Genomic DNA, 20103 nt, shown 5'->3' with positions numbered 1-20103 from the left:
AAGACACCTCAAGAGCAAAGTCAAAAAAACAACTGCTCGCCCTGGTCTTCACAACAACACACACAGGTTTCCCAGAGCAGAAGGAGGAGGCTCTGGGAAAACAGGTCCCTGGAGGCCTGGAGGCAATCACTTCTAGAGTGGTGAGAAATAACCAGGGATGATGGCTCCCAGATAGAGAGGGAAACGAAAAGGACGGCGAGCGCTTTTTAGACAGAGGAATTGGTGCATCACGAGGGCAACACAGTTAACCTGTTCGATCCGGGAAGGTATCTTGTGTCACAATACTTTAAAACCACTTTATCCATAATATTAATACTTTGGCTATTCAAAAATAGCAGATATACAAGCTCATAGCGCGTCACTTCGTGCCGCGCTATGAGCTTGTAGATCTGCTATTTTTTAAAGTGTATTTTGTGAAAATCTTTGAATACATAATATTTTTTAAAGCAATTTCTTTTACTCAAATCTTTGCTTCTAGGGGTCCCTGGAACAACATATTTTTTTAGATGAGGGTCCATGGCCAAATACATATAATTTTGGGAGGTCCTTGACATGAAACAATTTGAGAACCACTGAAATAGCAACTTTTTTTTTTCTTCCCGAAAACTGCAAGGATTTAGAAGACATTTGTAGTATCGGCCTCAGGTCCTAATGGGTTAAGGGGGTGTGTGGGGGGGGGGGGGGTGGCGAGGGGAAAATGGATGATGGGAAGAAGGAGGGAGTTAGGGCCAGAAGAGAGAGGGAAGAAGAGAAAAAGCAAGGGATTGAGGCTAGAGAAGGGAGAGCGCGAGAGAGAGAGCGAAGCAGGTAGAGCCGTTAGTGAAGATAAAGAAGAAATCATTCAGTCAATCAGGCCGGGGCCGCGGTGCAATCATCAGATCTCATCTGTTTTTCAAGAGCAATTCTGCCTTTTATTGAGCTGTTGTGCATCTAACAGGGAGGGAAGGGGGAGGGGGGGAAGGGGGCCGCCTGGGGGGTCTTTATCCCACAAAAGTCAGATGAGTTCCCTGTTGTTGGCTTTTATTCCCAACGTTGAAATATTTATGTACTTTTACTTAACACTATCTACAGTATATGAGACACGGCGGGCTGTTGCTGCTTTCTGAACAAGCTACTCCGTTGAGACCTGGTACAATTAAGTAAAGGAATTACTACAGTGTACAGTTGATATTCACACCCCATTATGGTCCAAGGCAAGCTAAAACGATATCAGTAATAGGTTGTTGTTTCTTTTGACTCGTGCCCACCAACTAAGCTCAGGCCACTCACATGATGCAATCATGTGCAGTCACCGAATATGTAGCCTATTTTGTGCGTCATGTTGCCTCTGCTGTTTTTGGAAAGGCACCTGTTTAATCTTGTAACCTCTTGTAGGGTGGGTGATGTCTGATTTAAATAGTCACACCGCCCTGAGTCAAACTAATTGGGCTCAGAGCTAGGTGTGACTCACCTGTTGTGCATGGATGCAGACAGGAGTAATCAGCCACCCCCACACATAATATTCAGGGAGAAGAAACAGTCTCTGTCATGACGCATTAACTGACTTCTATGTCTGTTAAAGGTGCAGTAAGGGATATTTGGTTTTGTTAAAATAAGTGTTAAATAGCTCTATATTCTGATAGCGGTCATGGCTATCGAGTGTGTGTTCAGTAACAGGGGCTTCGGCTCGCTGTCTCTCTAGCTCTTAAATAAACAGAAAACATTTTTTCAGGTCATGATACCAATTTGATCCATACAGGATACCGGATAAACAAGTGAAATTGTAAGTGATGACACAAAGGCATAAGCAGACACAATTGGAACTGGAACGCTATAAAATTCTATACAATTGAAGCCGATAAATGGGTACTCTCTCCTGATTGGCTGAAATTGGCATCGCACAGGAAAATGTATTTTCTGTTTTTTAAAAGACTCGATAGCTGGAGAGACAGGGAGACCACTGTTACTAAGCAAACACTACAGCAATTATTGCTATCAGAATGTAGAGCTGTAACATTTTCACGGAAAATAATAGTCTGTCTGCCCTGGCTTTGAGCCCTGTCACATCTCTTTATCAAAATATTGTTAAGGCACAAGGTCACAGTTTTAGAGACAGAATAAGATGGTGTGGGTATGGTTTGGTGTTCGATTTGTTTCACTTAGTCTTTTTACCAGCTTGCTCGAATAGCGGCTGGTCTACGAACAGACAGAGACGGAGATCTTTTTCATCATTGGCAGTCCTTTAAGCCAATGGGTGAGACTTCCCATGCTCTGAACGGCGGTCTCGTCCTCCCACGCTATGGTATCATAACCCTACTAGCCAGATTCTGCGAGAGAAATAAGCAACCAGGTCTATGAAAACAAGGCACGCATACACACACACACACACACACACACATACATGACTGTGTCATGTCTTGTTTCCCCCCCCCAGATGCTAGCCGAGGCAAAGGCACCGGCGCCGAGGGGTCCATGCCCACCGTGGCCTGCCAAGTCACCATCCAGTCGGAGCAGGAGAGGCAGATGGCGAAGATGTGTCGGAGGGAGGGCAAGAGGGACCGGAAAGGTCGTAAAGGTTTCGACGACGGCGACCCCGCGGACGCAGGCTTCTGCTTTGACCCCAAAGAGATGAGAGCCCAGAGGTATAAATAGACCCTCATCTCTTTTTTTCTCCTTTCTCTCACCTCTCCCTTTTATCTCTGTGCTTTCTCTTCCTGTCGGAACCACTGTGCTGTGTAGTACTACTTCAATATGGAGGCCCACACACTCTTTATGCATTTTTCATCACAGCTCAGCCCGCAGGTTAACCCTTTGAGACCGGGGAACCCGTCTTGTGTCATTTTTTAGATTAAAAAAATTGCAGATATACAAGCTCATAGCGCGGCACTCGGTGCCGCGCTATGAGCTTGTAGATCTGCATTTTTTTTTTTAAATCGTGAACATTTTTGCAAATCTTTGAATATACGCTATATATTTTTTAAAGCGAACATTTTTAACTCTGTTACAACTTTTCGGGGTCCCTGGAACAAAATGTTTTGAGATGGGGGGTCCACGGCCAAATACATATCATGTTTGAGAACCACTGATATTATAGCATCATACGTTAAAAAAAAAAAAAACTGTTAGGATTTAGAAGACATCTGTAGAATCCCCAGAAGCAAAGATTTGAGTTACAAATATTCGCTTTAAGAAATATAAGATTCAAAGATTTGCACACATTTTAATTTTTTTCCCCAAAAAATATCAGATCTACTGTACTAGCTCATAGCGTGGCACCCGGTGCCGCGCTATGAGCTTGTATATCTGCTATTTTTGAATAGCCCAAAGAAATCTAAAAACGACACAGATGCGTTCCCGGTTTGAATGGGCTAAGAAAGAAAGAAAAAAAGGAAAAAGATATTGACTTTGGCATCACATCCTCTCTTTTTTTTGGGGAGGGGATTTCTCTGAAAATTTAATTTCCAGCAGATGAAAAAAAAAAAGAGCAGCGATCTGTTTAATTAAAAACTTAGTATGGCCAAATCCGGCAGACTGTGAAGGAAGAGATTAGTAGCGAGGTAAGCCATGTTATGAGGGAACATTATGCCTCATGTCTCTCTGCTGGGGGAGAAAAAAAACAACATTTCACATTTCATCTCGTTTGTTGCCGTCCGTCAAAATCAGTATTCTTTTTAAATCTCAAACCCACGGCTAGGAGCCTGTGTGTGTGTGTGTGTTTGTGTGTGTGTGTGTTCTCTGGTGTAAGCTAGAGCCCGGCCGATGCCAGGTGTTTGTGTAGACTGATGCTGATCTTTGATTTTGCAGAGTCCTAGGATCACGATTTCTGATTGATATGATATCTTGTACACAATTGTTAAATCTTCAAATCAATTAGAAACACTTAGATTTGATTAAACACAAGTCACTTTTTGATAGATTTAACCACTTCAAGCCCTATTAAAAACATTTTACCTGTCACTTTAGATTTCTTTGGCTATTCAAAAATAGCAGATATACAAGGTCATAGCGCGGCACCAAGTGCCACGCTATGAGCTTGTAGATCTGCTATTTTTGAAAAATCTTGACTTTTTGTTTTGATTTTTTTCAAAAACCTGTCTGGATTTAGAAAACATTTTTTGAAACGGCTCAGGTCTTAATGGGTTAAAAACATTAAAAGAATTGCCACTCTAACAAACTCACAACGCATCGGTACACATTATAAGCTTGTAGATCTGCTTTTTGTTGTTTATTTTTTTTATGGTTTGAAACTGGTACAAAATTGGGACACATGCATCGTCGGGCTCTAACGTACGTAAACGTTGTGTTTGCTTTGCTTACAGGGAGCAGGCCCTGCTGAATGCCCGCGTGGAGCCTGTGTTCAGCCTCAGAGAGAGGGTGTACGAGCGTGTCCGCTACCCCAACGTCTACGACTGCCAGGCCGAGGCCGCCAAGTCCCCCGCCTTTGTGGGAGGAGCCAAGGTAAAGCCCAAACCACTCATCCTCTCAACTCCATATTCTGGATAACTTTTTGTGTTTTTTTCCTGTACATTTACGCCCTACTTTATCATACTACAGCGTCACACAAGTAGCATCAAAAGTAGAAGATCTACAAGCTTGAAACGCGTTTTGAGCTTATGCCAAATATGGGAACGTGGAAATTATAGACACTTCCCTATTAAAATATTTGTATTAACAATTCTATTGGTAGTCAAAAGTCATCATGCACACCTGAATTAAATCTGTGCGCGAGATTGTGTTGGTGGAGTACACGCACGCACACACACACACACACACACACACACACACACACACACACACACACACACACACACACACACACACACACACACACACACACACACACACACACGCTCTGTTCAAAGTGTCTTCACTTGCTCAATAATGAAAATATATTTTAATAACTAGCTAGTTATTAAAAATGATATTGTTTTAATGGGCAAGTGAAGACGAGAACAATTTTATTTTACGAGAATGATTTCTATACCAGAATGAACTGCCTGCATAAACAAGGCCGTTGCTATGCAACGTTCACTTTTAGATTCTTCATTGTTCTCATTGTTCAACTCTGCATGTCACCCTTGTTTCTTGCCAGATTGAATTGACCCGCACTGTTGACAATATTGTTTTTTTAATCAATTGTTTGTATTCATCATATCACAAAAACAAAGCAATTATGCCAGCATAACATACATACTGTAGATGCATCATGAATACAAAAAAACTAAACGAAAACAAGATACATACACAACTTAACAGACGCAGAATTTACCGCATAATCAGCAAAATGGCGCATAATTATGCGGGGGTAACGTTTTTTCAAAAAGGCCGCATCGCATCGCATAATATGCGCTTCGCATCGCATAATACGCACATCGCATCGCATAATATGCGATTCGCATCGCATATTTCGCAACTTTTAACATATTTCGCAACTTTTCGCATATCGCATATGCCGCATATTGCCGCATGTTGCCGCATATTTCACAACTTTCCGCATATTTCGCAACTTCCCGCAATTTCACCGCATAAAATTGCAAAAAAAAACTGCATATTTCGTCGCAAAATCAAGGATTTTTGCCCGCATAATCAAGAGTTTTAGCCCACATAATCAAGGATTTTTGCCCGCGTTTTTCTCGAGGGTGTAATTACAGTATACCACATGTAACTCCTCTCACAACATTGCCGACACAGGTCGGTTCTTTATAAAGGGGCATTTATTGCTTTAGGCTTTCTTCTCATCCCTCAGTCATGCCGTGTGAGAATTATATGTTCACACAAAAAATGATAAACACACAATCAACAACTTGCACAGTACGTAACATAGACCAAAGGAAAATACAATGACAGCAATGTGCAAAGCGCAGCTTAAGCGTGTCCATCATATGCAACAGCAACATCAAAGAGAATCTAAAAATAGAATACCTCGTTGGCCGCTTGTTGTTGAAAAGAGGTTCTTTGTCCGACTGTCCTTGGCTTCAGACGTCTTTAATAACTTTAGCAGGACCTTTTTTAGACAAAAGCATTATAAATGTAACTGTGTTGTTTTACATTCTTTTGCCTAATAAAAATTTCAATCAATCAATCAAGCAGCGCGATATCACATTAAAACTGCACATTTACAGAGCTTAGTCAAACCGGTTCACACCACCTAGGTGTAATGACATGCATCAATCAATATTGGTTCAGTGTAGTGCTACTGCTACTGACACTGACACATCCATGTTTTCACATTTTAACCTTGCATGAAATCAATTATGAAATCAGGTATTTATTTATATCATGAAATTATTATGATTTTTGCTTTATGAACTTATGACCATGTATTTTCTGTATTTCATCATTTCTGTATTATTTTTGTAGCATTTTGATAACCATACTTACAATTCAATTCAATTCAAAGGGCTTTATTGGCATGAGAAAACATACGTTTACATTGCCAAAGCACTACACCTAATACACCAGTATCAGATTGACCACCCAGTTTATTATATAAAAAATGTAACACACAACAAACACAACAAAATAAAAGTTTCACATAATTTTGGTCCATTCACTCCATTTCACATTAACTTCTGTTGATATGTCTAAATATTGTTATGACAACTACAAAAGTAGTTTTATTTAAGAGAGATAAATAGCCTTATTCCAGGTCTTTTAACATAACTGTCATGATCACATCTATACCGGTGACCCCCAGGGGACGGTGATTTCCTCAGTCCTGTTTTCGCTAACCAATAACCTTAGGGGCTCAGATAGTGCGAGCGTGGCTGTTAAGATGGCAGACGACGCTGTGCACCGGTTCGGTTGACACCTCCATCAGTCCCGCTCACTTTGAGGAGCAAAGCACAGAAGCTGCACCGAGGTTCACTTTCTCTGGAGGAACTTGAAGAAGACAAAAAAAAGAGCAGTGGTGGAAAAAGTACTCAAATGTTTTACTTAAGTAAAAGTATCAATACTGCAATGTAGAAATACTACAAGTGAAAGTCCGGCAATCAAAATTGACTTGAGTAAAAGTTCAAAAGTATTGGCATCAAAATGTACTTAAAGTACCAAAAGTAGAAAGTACTCATTATGTAGAATCCTTTTTTACATTTTGTACAAGTTTTCAAATGTATAAAATGTATACAAATCTTTTGAAAATAGCAGATAGCAGATCAGACACGTTGTGAGCTTGTAGATCGGCTATTCTCAAATGGCCGAAATGTATAGAGAGCTGAAATGGTTAATGTATGTTTTCTAATAATAATCAAAATCTACAAAGTAACTAGTAACTAAAGCTTTCTAATAATTGTACTGGAGTAAAAGTAAACTGTTTGCTTCTGAGATGTAGTGGAGTAGAAGTAAAAGTACAGATAATATGAATTACTCCAGTAAAGTAAAAAAAATCCTGAAAAGTACAGTACTTGAGTAAATGTTCTTTCCACCACTGCAAAAGAGCTCCTCATAGGCCTCTAGAGGAAGGCTGACTCTGACCCTGTCCCGCAGTTGACACTTGGTGGAGAGAGGTGGTCTTTTTTGGCTTGGTGTACCTTAGGCTCTCAGGCTATAAGCTGCGGAGGGAAATCACCTTGGGGGTCCATGAGCTCTGCGGGGGAGCAGTGCTCTACCCTTCAGCGTCTCTCTGCCGAATAGAGGACAGTGAAAGAAAGCAGGAAAGATGGCCAGAGAGACTCAACTCATATAACCTCAGCACCGGTTTCAAGGTCCTGCCCCCTCAGGCGAAGAGATATGCAGCCCATTTATTCAAGAAGACATAGGGCAGTACCAGCTCCTTAATAAACATAACCCCCCTGATGCATGATTCCTCTCACCTGGACAAACTGGACTTGGTGTGCTAGCGAGTGCCGCGCTATGAGCTTGTAGATCTGCTATTTTTGATTTTTTTTTTAAATTAGTGCAAATCTTTGAATATATATTATTGTAAAGCAAACATTTTTAACTCAAATCTTTGCTTCTGGGGGGTCCCTGGAACAAAATATTTTGAGATGGGGGTCGATGGCCAAATACATATAATTTTGGGGGTCCTTGACATGAAAACGTTTAAAACCACTGCTATAGAAACATGCGTTTTTCAGAAAACTGTTGGGATTTAGAAGACATTTTGTAGAATCGGCTTCAGGTCTTAATGGGTTAAACCTTTTAAATGTAGACATATCTGTTATAGCAGTAGAAGTGTAATTACCGCTTGTTCTTATTGTCTGTTGCCGGGTGGTTTTAACTGTGATGTATGTAGTTGTTGTCTTGTCTTGAGCGTATGTATTGACCCGAGCAAAATGATTTTCCCTCATGGATAATAAAGGACATCTAATCTAATCTATTGGCATTGTGTTAGAGTGCAGTTCTAATCCTAAATGGATCCTAGTTTAAACCATGCTGCAGCTGTCACCCACAGAATGGTGTGTAGACTAAAGTAGACTCAGCATGTAGTGATACGTATCACCCACCTCTAACTGCAACATTGTTCAACTTATGATCTTCCACAGTAAAATCCTGGGTGTTCATATAACTTGGGAGAGTATACAAATGGACCCTTACGGATCCATCTGGTTCAATTAGTCTATTTGTGTACACTCTCTGCGTCACACATGGATTGTTTTTAAGTCGTCGATCGATGCTTTCACAAACTCTTGGACTTAACTATAGTTTTTAACATCAATGTTTTTTCCCATGATAAGGAAGATACTATTATCAGGGGTTGACACTAAAGATCTCAGAGTTACTTGCCTGTCAGGCAAGTACAGGTCAAGTTCTACTTTGGCCCAAAAGTCATGCCCAATTGCCCGAAAAGTAAATCAAACGAATGTTAAATCTAATCGAAAACTGCAGAGTTTGAAAGTCTGAATGAGCGCAACTGCTAGATTTCTTTGGCTATTTTTTAAAAATCGTGAAAGTTTGTGCAAATCTTTGAATATATATATTTTTTAAAGCGAACATTTGTAACTCAAATCTTTGCTTCTAGGGGGTGCCTGGAACAACATATTTTGAGATGGGGGCCCGCGGCCAAATACATATCGTTTTGGTGGTCCTTGACATGAAAAAGTTTGAGAACCACTGATATAGAAACATACGTTTTTTCAAAAAACTGTTAGGATTTAGAAGACATTTGTAGAATCCCCAGAAGAAAAGATTTGAGTTACAAATGTTCGCTTAAAAAAATATATATATTCAAATATTTTTACAAATTTCCATGATTTAAAAAAAATAGCAGATATACAAGCTCATAGCGCGGCACTTGGTGCTATGAGCTGGTACATCTGATATTTTGGAATAGCCAAAGTATAAGATTATGGTTAAAGTGGTTAAACAGATGTTTTCCCGGTCAGATGTTTCCAGCACCAGACATTATGATTATTGACAACAGATATAAGTGTTTGAATCGTCTCAAATAAATATTTCACTGACGTTTTGGAGAAGATGCAGAGTTGAGATTCCATTGAGGTGCAGAGATGCTGTCTTGACACCCTCCTTCATCACACCCCAGCAGATCACCCACAAGCCTTTGCTTTAATCTGCTTTAATTTTATGATGCCTTCAATACATTTTTTTAAACTTTCACCTACTGCTCATTACCATACGCTTCTCACAGGTGCATTTTCCATGCTCTGTATTTTCAAAGGGTAAGCCCGTGGCAATGATACATTTAAAACATATTTTTTAGTCAGTTTAGTTGATTGCTAAAAACCTAAATACATATATTCAGATAGATAAGATGTTTGGAAGTGTTTTTCAAGAGTTTCAATACCCGGTTAACCCATTCAATCCGCGAACGTCATTTTAAAATGTCTTTGTCTATTCAAAAATAGCAGATCTACAAGCTCATGAGCTTGTAGAAAAATCCTGCACATTTGTGCAAATCTTTGAATATATATATTATTTTTTTTAAGCGAACATTTGTAACTCAAATCTTTGCTTCTGGGGGTCCCTGGAACAACATATTTTGAGATGGGGGTCTGTGGCCAAATACATATCATTTTGAATGTCCTTGACAAGTTTGAGAACCACTGATATATTATAGAACATACGTTAAAAAAAACTGTTTTAGAAGACATTTGTAGAATCCCCCAGAAGCAAAGATTTGAGTTACAAATGTTTGCTTAATTTTTTTTAATATATATTCAAAGATCTGCGCAAATTTGCACACATTTTCAGAAATAACAGATGTACAAGCTCGTAGCGCAGCACTGGGTGTCACGCTTATGAGCTTGTGCATCTGCATTTTCTTTGAATATCCAAAGAAATCTAAAAATGACACAGATTCGTTCCCGGTCTTAAAGGGTTAAACAGACATGGAATATACAGATTTGAACCCTGTCCCTCGCGTTCACTAGGAGCATATGGTCTGTACTGGCTGAACCACCCAGGCACCCCGGAGCGTATGCTGAGTTCTTGAGGTCATTGACAGTGTCTGGACAATGTCTGACTGTGTGTGTGTGTGTGTGTGTGTGTGTGTGTGTGTGTGTGTGTGTGTGTGTGTGTCTGTGTGTGTGTGTGTGTGGCCTTCAGATGATGTTGCCGGAGGGTGTCCGCAGAGACAACACTAAGATGTACGAGGAGGTGGAGATTCCACCCACCGAACCCATGCCCATCACCCTGGAGGAGAAGCCCATCCTCATCTCTGAGCTGGACGAGGCAAGTGGCACCATGTTTGACTGCTTGTTAGTGTTTCTGGTGTGTGCGTGTTAGAGATGCGCGGATGGCCTCTCACGTCACCCGAATCCGCATGTACAAATTAATTATCCGCCCGTTATCCAACCGCAATAATTATGTTATCCAATTTAAATATCCGCACCAACCGTTTTTCCCGTATGTCAAAATATTATTATTTTCTGGTATTCCCTGTTAGTTTTAGTATTAGTTGTGCGATGCGATCACAAAATGCATTGATTTAGCCTATGGAATGTTGTGCGTCTTTTTTATTTTTTTTAAACCGGTGCTGCGCTGAACATACAGAGCGCACTGCTCTGCTGCGCTGAACATACGGACTCTGTGCGGCATCCAACATACAGGCATCCAACATACATGCGGCATCCAACATACAGAGCGCACTGCTCTGCTGCCAGCGCAGCAGAGCAGCACCGGTTTAAAAAAAAAAAAAAAGACGCACCGACATTCCATAGGCTAAATCAATGCATTTTGTGATCGCATCGCACAGACACAAGCATGCAGAGATTTAGCTATTTTATGGTTAGATATATTAGATGTCATTAATTTATTTACCGCAATATTTCACCCGCGGTTTATCCGATATTAATTAATAATTATATTTGATTGACCCGAATCCACCCAAACCGCGGTTAACTGCGGCAAACGCGGCTAAAACCGCGATCCGCGCATCTCTAGTGCGTGTGTTTTCTGTGCCCTTGTGTGTGAGTTGTGGGTGTATTGATTGATTGATATCTTTGTTGATCATGAAATAAAAACACGTGTAGCATACTTTTGACACACCATGATCAAAAGGATAAGCTAACAGCCTGTTTCCAGTGTTGCCAGATTCTGTGAGAGAAACAAGCAACCAGGTCTAGGAAAACCAGCCCAAAAGAAGCGCCTGTGGGCCACATGTGCACTTTAACATATACATCAGCTATTTGAAAACAGCAGATCTACAAGCTCACAACGCGTCGCGTTGGGAGCTTGTAGATCGGCTATTTTCAAAAAAAATCTTGCGGGGAAATTATAATAAGCAGATCTGGCAACCCTGCTTGTTTCCATTGCGGTCCTTTAGTATGGCGTGTATGATATCATGTAGTGTGATGATGATGTGAACAAGTCTCTTGAGTGAATGCGTGGTTTTACCTAAAGTGTGTGTGAGGGGAGGGTACATCAAATACATATTCACAAATACCATCTTCAATATCGATACAAGAGTTCTAGAAAGATAAAGATAAAACCTTTATTGATCCCGCGGGGGAGGTTCGCCAAAGGCAGCACAGCAGTTAAGATGCAGATTACAGGGCAAAGAAAACGTACCTGTAGTACATCACATCCAACGCAACACCATCACTAATTGACACGATATGGTGCAGGACGAAAGAAACACATGCGTTGTATGTACTTCCCCCGGAAGCTGTATTTTATTGACCAATCACAACACGGTTTACAAGCCCTGGGAATGTAAACCGATCTGCACAAAATCAACGAGACTTATTTGGGCTGTACTTCCTGTACTTCCTGTACTTCCGCTTAGGCACAATCAGGGACAGTTCTTTTTTTTTCAGATGTATTTTTGGGCTTTTTGCGAACGCGGGAGGAGGCGCGGCGAAGCCGCGCCTCCGACCAAGTGGAGCTTACTATGTAACCCTGCTCGGGTTGTGTCTCTGTATCTCTGTGTCTCTGTGTGCACTGCCTGTGTGCAGCTCCTCTGAGATAAGTAAATGTCCAATTTAGACGTACCATACATCAAATGAAAGGTCTTTGAAAACTGAACACACCTGTCAAGGTTGCGTTTAAGCCCGCCCCTTCCCCCGGAAGCCACGCCCCGGAGAAGGCTCCTAAAAACTCCCCATTGAAACCCCATGTTAAATGAAAAGTGCCCGAATCGCTCCCAAACTTTTTCTACCCCCCCTAAGTGGGGGTCTACGAACAAATACATCGGGCTCGGATTTTGGCTCCGCCCCCCGGAAGTGGGTGAAACAGGCACTTCAAACACTTTGTTGAATTGTTCAAAAACATTCCAAGTTATTTTTTTGTGAATTTGTTATTTTTCTAAGATGCTCCTTTTAACGCAGATTTTTTTTTAAAAAAAAGATTTTTTTTTTATTGGTTACTTTTTTTTAAATATTTTTTTTCATTCTTTTTTTTTTTTTTTTGCGTTCGCTTACCGCGTTCGCGCGTCTTACTTGTATACCTTTTATGGAGAGGACAGTAGACTGACAGGAAATGGGGAGAAAGAAGGAGATTGACTCGCAGCAAAGGCCTCGAACATGGGACATGCTGTCAGGCTACATTGCCCAGTATGCCCAGCATACTTTCAACCTGGCATCATCCACATTTTGGGCACGTTGTTGCAGGGAACATTTCAAAAACACAGAAAATATCAGTTCATCTAACGATTTGCGATGCGACGCATTGTGAGGTTGCTCATCCTATGTTTCCGCTATTTACGTGCGCTGTGTGCCGTGCTTTGCATGCATGTCCATCAGGCTGACAGGTGAGTTTGCGGGTTGCCAGGGGGGGGGTGTATATAGTATAGCGGCATAAGGACCCCAGTCCGGTTCCTTCCTGCAGCTCTGGGACAGACTGGGGCTGTAATGGCCAGTGAGTGATGTTGCCTCTTAATAGAAAGTGCTGTAGCTCTCAGCCAGCTGTCAGCGGACACAATGACCCGTCACTCTGGCTGACAGCTTGACTGACATACACACATGGCAATGCACACGCACACACGCACGCGCGCACACACACACACACACACACACACACACACACACACACACACACACACACACACACACGCGCACTTTAACCCATTAAGACCGGGGACGCATCTGTGTCATTTTAAGATTTTTTTGACTATTCAAAAATAGCAGATATACAAGCTGTGCCACGCTATGAGCTTGTATATCTGCTATTTTTGAAAAATCGTGAAAAAATATATATGTTTGGATTTAGATTTCGATTTTTTTATCGGCCTCAGGTCTTAATGGGTTAATTCCATCACACACACAAAACACCCGTTCCCTCAGCCCGTAGTAGGGGGTCAGCGAGCTGGACAGAAGAGTGCTGTTCAATACCCATCACCCCCCACCCCCCGCCCCCCCCTCGCCTCGCCTCAGCCGGTTTGTGAAGCCAGTAAAAAGAATCCCACCCACATCATTGCCTTTGAAAGGCACTGGACCCCTCCTGTCCGGCAGAGTGGTCTCTGTAATCCATCACCACACGGCGGTACCAGTGGCTATCTGGTGGTTCCCAAAAGGTCACCTGGGGGGGGGGGGGGGGGTTTGATTCTGGCCTTTCGTTTGGTTGATGAAGTCCCTCTCTGATCTGAAGACCCGTCCGTACCCGGTTGCCTGTATAAAACCATGGAGCTGCAGTTTTGTCACGCTTCAACGGAGGCCGTGTAACTGTTCAACCTCTCTTAACCTTCCTGTCACTCAGGCTAATGGACGTCATAATAAGTAGGGGTCAGCCATGGTGTCTGGCATGTGTCGGTGTGTGTTTGTATCTGCACGTTGCCGTAACAAATTAACCCATTCAGAACGGGAACGCATCTGTGTAATTTTTTTGATTTGAGCTAAAAAGGCATTATTTTACACTTTGGCTATTCAAAAATAGCAGATATACAAGCTCATAGAGCGGCACCGAGTGCCGCGCTACGAGCTTGTATATCTGCTATTTCTTTTGAAAAATCGTGAATATTTGTGCCAATCTTTGAATATATATATTATTTTTTTAAATTTTTTACATTTTTAACTCAGATCTTTGCTTCTGGGGATTCAACAAATGTCTTCTAAATCCTAACAGTAAAAAGACAAATTATGTTGCTATATATCAGTGGTTCTCAAACTTTTTCATGTGAAGGACCACCCAAAATTATGTGTATTTGGCCGCGGACTCCCATTTCAAAATATTTTGTTCCAGGGACCCCCAGAAGCAAAGATTTGCTTAGTTAAAAATGGATATATATATTAAAAGATTTGCACACATTTTCACCATATAAGAAAAAAAGCAGATCTACAAGCTCATAGCGCGGCACTCGGTGCCGCGCTATGAGTAGGGGTAGCTTGTATATCTGCAATTTTTTTAATAGCCAAAGAAATCCAAAAATGACACAGATGACGTTCCCGGTCTTAATGGGTTAATGTAGGGGTTGGTTTCGTCATGCCTATGTGTGGCTGAGTTGTCGTTGTTATGTTTGTATGGTGTGTGTGTGTGACTGTGACTGTGTGTGTGCGTGTGTGTGTGTATGTGTGTGTGCGCGCGCGCGTTTATGAGAACACTGGAGCCCCGTGGTCCCCTCCAATGCTTGTCACTTAAAATCTTCATCAAAGTCCCTGAGTGCTAGACTATTAATGTGTCCATTAGGCACACAAATAATATGCACAGAGACACGTGTCCCCGCCGGTAGAGACTAGCATCATGTATATAAGCTTTTTTTTTTTTTGTCTGCCAAAGTCTCACACCCATTTAATCCTTACAGATATATTATCTCTTATAGCGATACACCCATTTTATTTTTACAGGTATAATATATGTGTGCGTGATAAAAGACGCGACGAGAAGGCGGGCTAATGGGGAGGCTAGACTGGCAGGGCCATTGCCTCTATAAGCACTTCCTCACAATTATCACTGTGACTTTTTCACCAAGCTTTTAGCCTTTGTTCCTCCTCTGTCAGCGCCTTTTGACTTCTATAGCTGCAGCCAGCCAGCCAGCCGTGTCCTGAACCAACTACAAAAAGTAAAAAAGCCTGTTAAAGGTTTTTAGGCTTTTAGGAGACAAGTGCTCTCTGAAATAAACTACAACTAGGACAAAAGTTCCCCTAAGTTTCTTAAACTAAGTACTTACGCCATATTTAAAAAAATAATAATACATTTTTCATTACGTTTTTGCTTATGAAAGCTTACAACGGCTTCCCAAATTCCCAATCTAAAAGTTTACAATGGGTCACATGATGAGGTTGTGACCCGTTGTGAGCTTCTAGATTAGAGGGTAGCACGGGTCCAAAACATGGGACCTGAAACAGACCCGTGGATAATTGGACCGGTCCGAATGGACCTGAGAAAACCAATTCCCGATCCTTTTGTGTGACGCTGTAGTATGATCAAAATATTGGGCAGACTTTTAGTTATGCATGTTCCTATGAGTCGATGTCTGCCTGTCAGTTACAACACACACACACACACACACACATGCACACACACGCGGCAGCTCCACGCGTTGTGATTCACAGCATGGGAGGCGGGTCGGAAACCCAGTGAATGCTTCACGGGGGTCCCCGGACCCGACGCTCTGCTCCGCGGCGCGGGGATGTGCTCTCTCTCCTGGGTTAAAGATGGGTTAAAGATTCTGGTGGTCCAGACCTGAGTGTCGGTTAGGTGTGAAGTACAACTATTGGATAGTCTAGTGAAGAGTGACAGGAAACGGGGACAGAGAGACTGGAGTGACACGCAGCAAAGGTTCTGGAATCAAATCTCTTCGGCAAAGAGATTTGGTGTAGAGGGGAAAAAGCAGTGGACCAAGTATAGACCCCTGGGGGACTCCAGTCAATGACGTATATAGAGTTCAAGTAAAATGTAAAAGACACCCTACAGCTGACTAGCCTGGTAAACCCTCCCTCCGGAAATCTCAATTCCATTTCATTTCAGGAGTGAGTCTGGCCTGATCCGCCTGTCTGCAATATTGGCTGTGCTGGAGTTGGGCGGGAGTAATACCGTTGACTGACAACCCCTTCAGCCAATGATAATTTTTCCCCTTCAGCCAATCAGCAGTTCACCAGTCTTAATGTGACGCGACGGGACTTTTGAGACAGCCATACCCAAAATGGGTTGCCTTTTTCGGGTACAATGGTGTCACTGCCCGCCCCTACCGGTTCTCTAATTTTTTTTTTTTAAATAGGCTTTGTCATGATTAATTGACCACATATATGAAGTTAAACAACTAAATTCTATCCAAACGATATCTTATAAGTAAATTCCGTGCCTCAAAATAGAAGTTAGAGAGCTTTTTGAAGTAAAAAAATAGCGGAGAATTGGCCGCACAAGAAAAAGATGGCTGCCGTTCGTGTTTTGGGCTCACTCGAACTCGCCACCTGATTGGCCAACGTAAGCTGTCAATCACAGAACAATGAGCGACGACGCTGATAGGCGCGGCCGTTTGGCATACACAGCCAATATTGCAGAGAGGCGGTTCATGCCAGACTCACTCCAGGAATCAAATGGAATTGAGATTTCCGGAGGGAGGGTTTACCAGGCTAACAGCTGACCACATAGCTAATGCCACACTCTCCTATATGTCAGTAGCTCAAAATGCCTTTAAGTGAGCTCAGATACCTTAAACAGATCTGGAAAAAACCAAACAATAAAAACAAGACAGGTATTTAACAATAATTTGTGAGGAGAGAGAAGAAAAGAAACACACACACACACACACATACACAACTATAGCAGTTGGCAGTGGGGGAGACAAATGACTAAAATGCTGCAGCGTTTCAACCCCTCCAGCTGGGATCTTCTCCCCCGACAGGTATAGGGAAGCGAAGCGTCTATAGTCCCTAAATCCCTCTTTTCCCTTCAACAAACTGCTTTCCCTCTGGGAGATCCCCCCCCCCACACACACCACACCACCATCTCACACAGTGTTAGAACTCTATAAGTGGATTCCTATCAATTAGCGCTCCTCAGGAAGAGCAGCGCAGTGTGTGTGTGTGTGTGTGTGTGTGTGTGTGTGTGCGCTCTCCTGCACCCGTGTTTATTTGAGTTACCGTGTCCCTGCAATCTCCTTGGGTTACGAGGCAAGTACATCAGACGCACAGTGGGTGGGTGTTCTTCGGTAAGTCTGTGCGTGCGTGCAGTGGTGGAAAAAGTACTCAAATGTTTTACTTAAGTAAAAATATCAATACTGCAATGTAGAAGTACTCTGTTACAAGTAGTAGTCCAGAATTCTAAATTTACTTGAGTAAAAGTACAAAAGTATTGGTATAAAAATGTACTTAAAGTACCAAAAGTAAAAGTACTAACATGTTTGAAAATAGCAGATCTACAAGCTCACAACGCGTCGCGATGCGACACGTTGTGAGCTTGTAGATCGCTATTTTCAAATAGCCTAGGTATAAAATAGGGCAAAAGTGGTTCATGTATGTTTTATTATGTAATAATTTACATCTGCAAAGTAACTAGTAACTAAAGTTTTCAAATAATTGTAGTGGAGTAAAAGTACAATATTTGCCTCTGAGATGTAGCAGAGTAGAAGTAAAAGTACTGACAATTTGAAATACTCCAGTAAAGTAAAAAATAGCTCACAATTGTACTTAAGTACAGTACTTGAGTCAATGTACTTAGTTACTTTACACCACTGCGTGCGTGCGCTGGGTCTGTCAGCAGCAGCAAGCACTACAAACGGGAGTGGCGTCCGCGCTCTCGCTCACAAACACACTCTGTAACATATTTATTTAGATAAATTAGGAAGGCTTTTACCACAGTGGTGAGAGCAGGGACGGCCAGTCCAGTCCCCCGTCTGATTCATTAGTTAAAAAGCAACCCTAATAAATTCCCCCACTTTTAATGTTTCACAGTGCTATTAAAAGGCATAGCCAGGCTCCCGCCGTAGCCCTGTTTCCCATTACGGCTCTCAATAAATGACAATCTACACCCACGGTGGAGAAGGGGAGAGAGAGAGATGGAAGCGTCAAGACTTTTTCCCGTCTGCCTTTCAAAGCCCTCCTAATGGCACGTAAAGACTTATTAGCCATTGTGCACCGACGCTCTTGGAAGAGTGAGGCACTTTGTTTCAGAGTTGCCTGGGCTTTAGTTAATGAATAGAGCCACTGCTTCACTGGGGCTAATTCACATCGCTCAGCAGAAGAGGCTCCATATCAATCTGTATCAGTTACACAGGGACTCGCGGAGATGAAGGGAAAATCTGCCGGAGAGCCAGGGAGAGAAACCAGGGGGACAGTGGATGGGGGGGTGGGGGGGTGGGGGTTTGGAAGATAAGCCTTTTTAGAAAATGAGAAAAGGCAGTGGAAATGGCGCCACAGAGAATTCACACGATTCCTATTCATGCTGTTTAGTTTTTTTTTAGTTGTCTGCAGCAGAGCTCCGTAACGGCTGGAAAGAATGGACAATAGAAAAATAAAAAAAACAAGAAAAACACAAACAAACAAACAAACCCTCATTGATTTGCACCCTGTAAAAAGACAATAACAAACTTCTCTCTCCTCTCTGATATTCCCTAATTAATTGTTTCCTGTGAGCCAAAAAACAGGAAATTAGCTCCCTGGAGAGAGAGAAATTCTCTCAATCCATCGTAACTCATCCTGCTTAATGGAAGGGGAGAACACCATTTAGCCAAAACAATGTGTCCCCAAATTGATTGGACCCGCTGAATTCTCTGTGCGGTGTTGTATTTGTACTAGGCTCCTGTGTTCGCTTGCATTTTCTACCTGTTGTGTGTGAATATACAAAATGATCTCTCTTTCTGCTAAAGTGTACTTGCATTAGAGGGTATAGCACGGGTCCGCACGGAAAACCGAAGGCCCCGAACTGAGAACCTGAGAAGCCTGGGTCCAAAATATGGACTTGTCCCTCGGGCACGGGGCCGGATCAGCTCCAATTTGCCACGGGTCTCGGTCGGATCCATTTGAAATGGATGGTCCCGTCCCGTATGGACCCGCGAGGAACCGACAGCCAGCTTTTGAATATTATATTAATCTCTTTAACCTTCTGTTTTAAAATGAGACATGCGTGGTAATTGCGCTCCAAAATCCATATCGTCTGTTCCCACATATTGAATGAGCCCCATTTAACCCTTTTAGACCGGGGAACGCGTCTGTGTGTCATTTTAAGATGTCTTTGGGCTATTCAAAAATAGCGGATCTACAAGCTCATGCTATTTTTGAAAAGTTGTGAAAATTTGTGTTTTTAACGTTTCTAACTCAAATCTTTGCTTCTGATGGATTCTACAATGTCTTATAGTGTACATCCTAATTTTTTTTTTATTATTATGTTGCTGTAATATCAGTGGTTCTCAAACTTTTTTCATGTCAAGGACCCCCCCCCCCCCCCAGAAGCAAAGATTTGAGTAAAACATTTTCGATAAAAAAATATGTATATATTCAAAGATTTGCAAAAATAATCATGATTTAAAAAAAAAATGCAGATCTAAAATCTCATAGCGCGGCACTCGGTGTCGCGCTATGAGCTTGTAGATCTGCTATTTTTGAATAGCCAAAGTATAAAATAATTCTTAAAGTGGTTACACAGATGAGTTCCCGGTCTTAAAAGGTTAAACAGCCGATTGAAACGCAGCTAATCTCGCAGCGCACTGCACTGCACTGCTGAAGCTGAACACCATGGAGGTTTTTTTTTGTGAGGCGAAAAACGCAAACAAAAGCCACCGGGAAGATGCAAGTCGTAATGTTATCTGTGTGGAGCATGTTTATGGAAATAATCTGCGGGGACGGGCAGTGTAAA

The 20103-nt window shown here is 42.0% G+C and overlaps 1 protein-coding gene across 1 annotated transcript in view; it reads left to right on the top strand.

Moving 5' to 3' along the window:
• LOC308083633 (activating signal cointegrator 1 complex subunit 3-like) overlaps positions 1–20103 on the top strand; it is a 256275-nt gene that overhangs the window by 53228 nt on the left and 182944 nt on the right. Inside the window, exons 8-10 of the mRNA XM_080425948.1 lie at positions 2414–2621; positions 4299–4437; positions 10483–10608. Of these exons, the coding sequence (XP_080282074.1) occupies positions 2414–2621; positions 4299–4437; positions 10483–10608 (473 nt within the window). The remainder of the gene's footprint in view (positions 1–2413; positions 2622–4298; positions 4438–10482; positions 10609–20103) is intronic.

The sequence above is a fragment of the Gymnoscopelus braueri genome, assembly GCF_963280865.1.
Source record: "Gymnoscopelus braueri genome assembly, chromosome: 4".
Lineage (NCBI taxonomy): Eukaryota > Metazoa > Chordata > Actinopteri > Myctophiformes > Myctophidae > Gymnoscopelus > Gymnoscopelus braueri.
The sequence above is the reverse complement of the archived record's forward strand: the minus strand, read 5'-3'. Positions and strand labels throughout refer to the sequence as shown.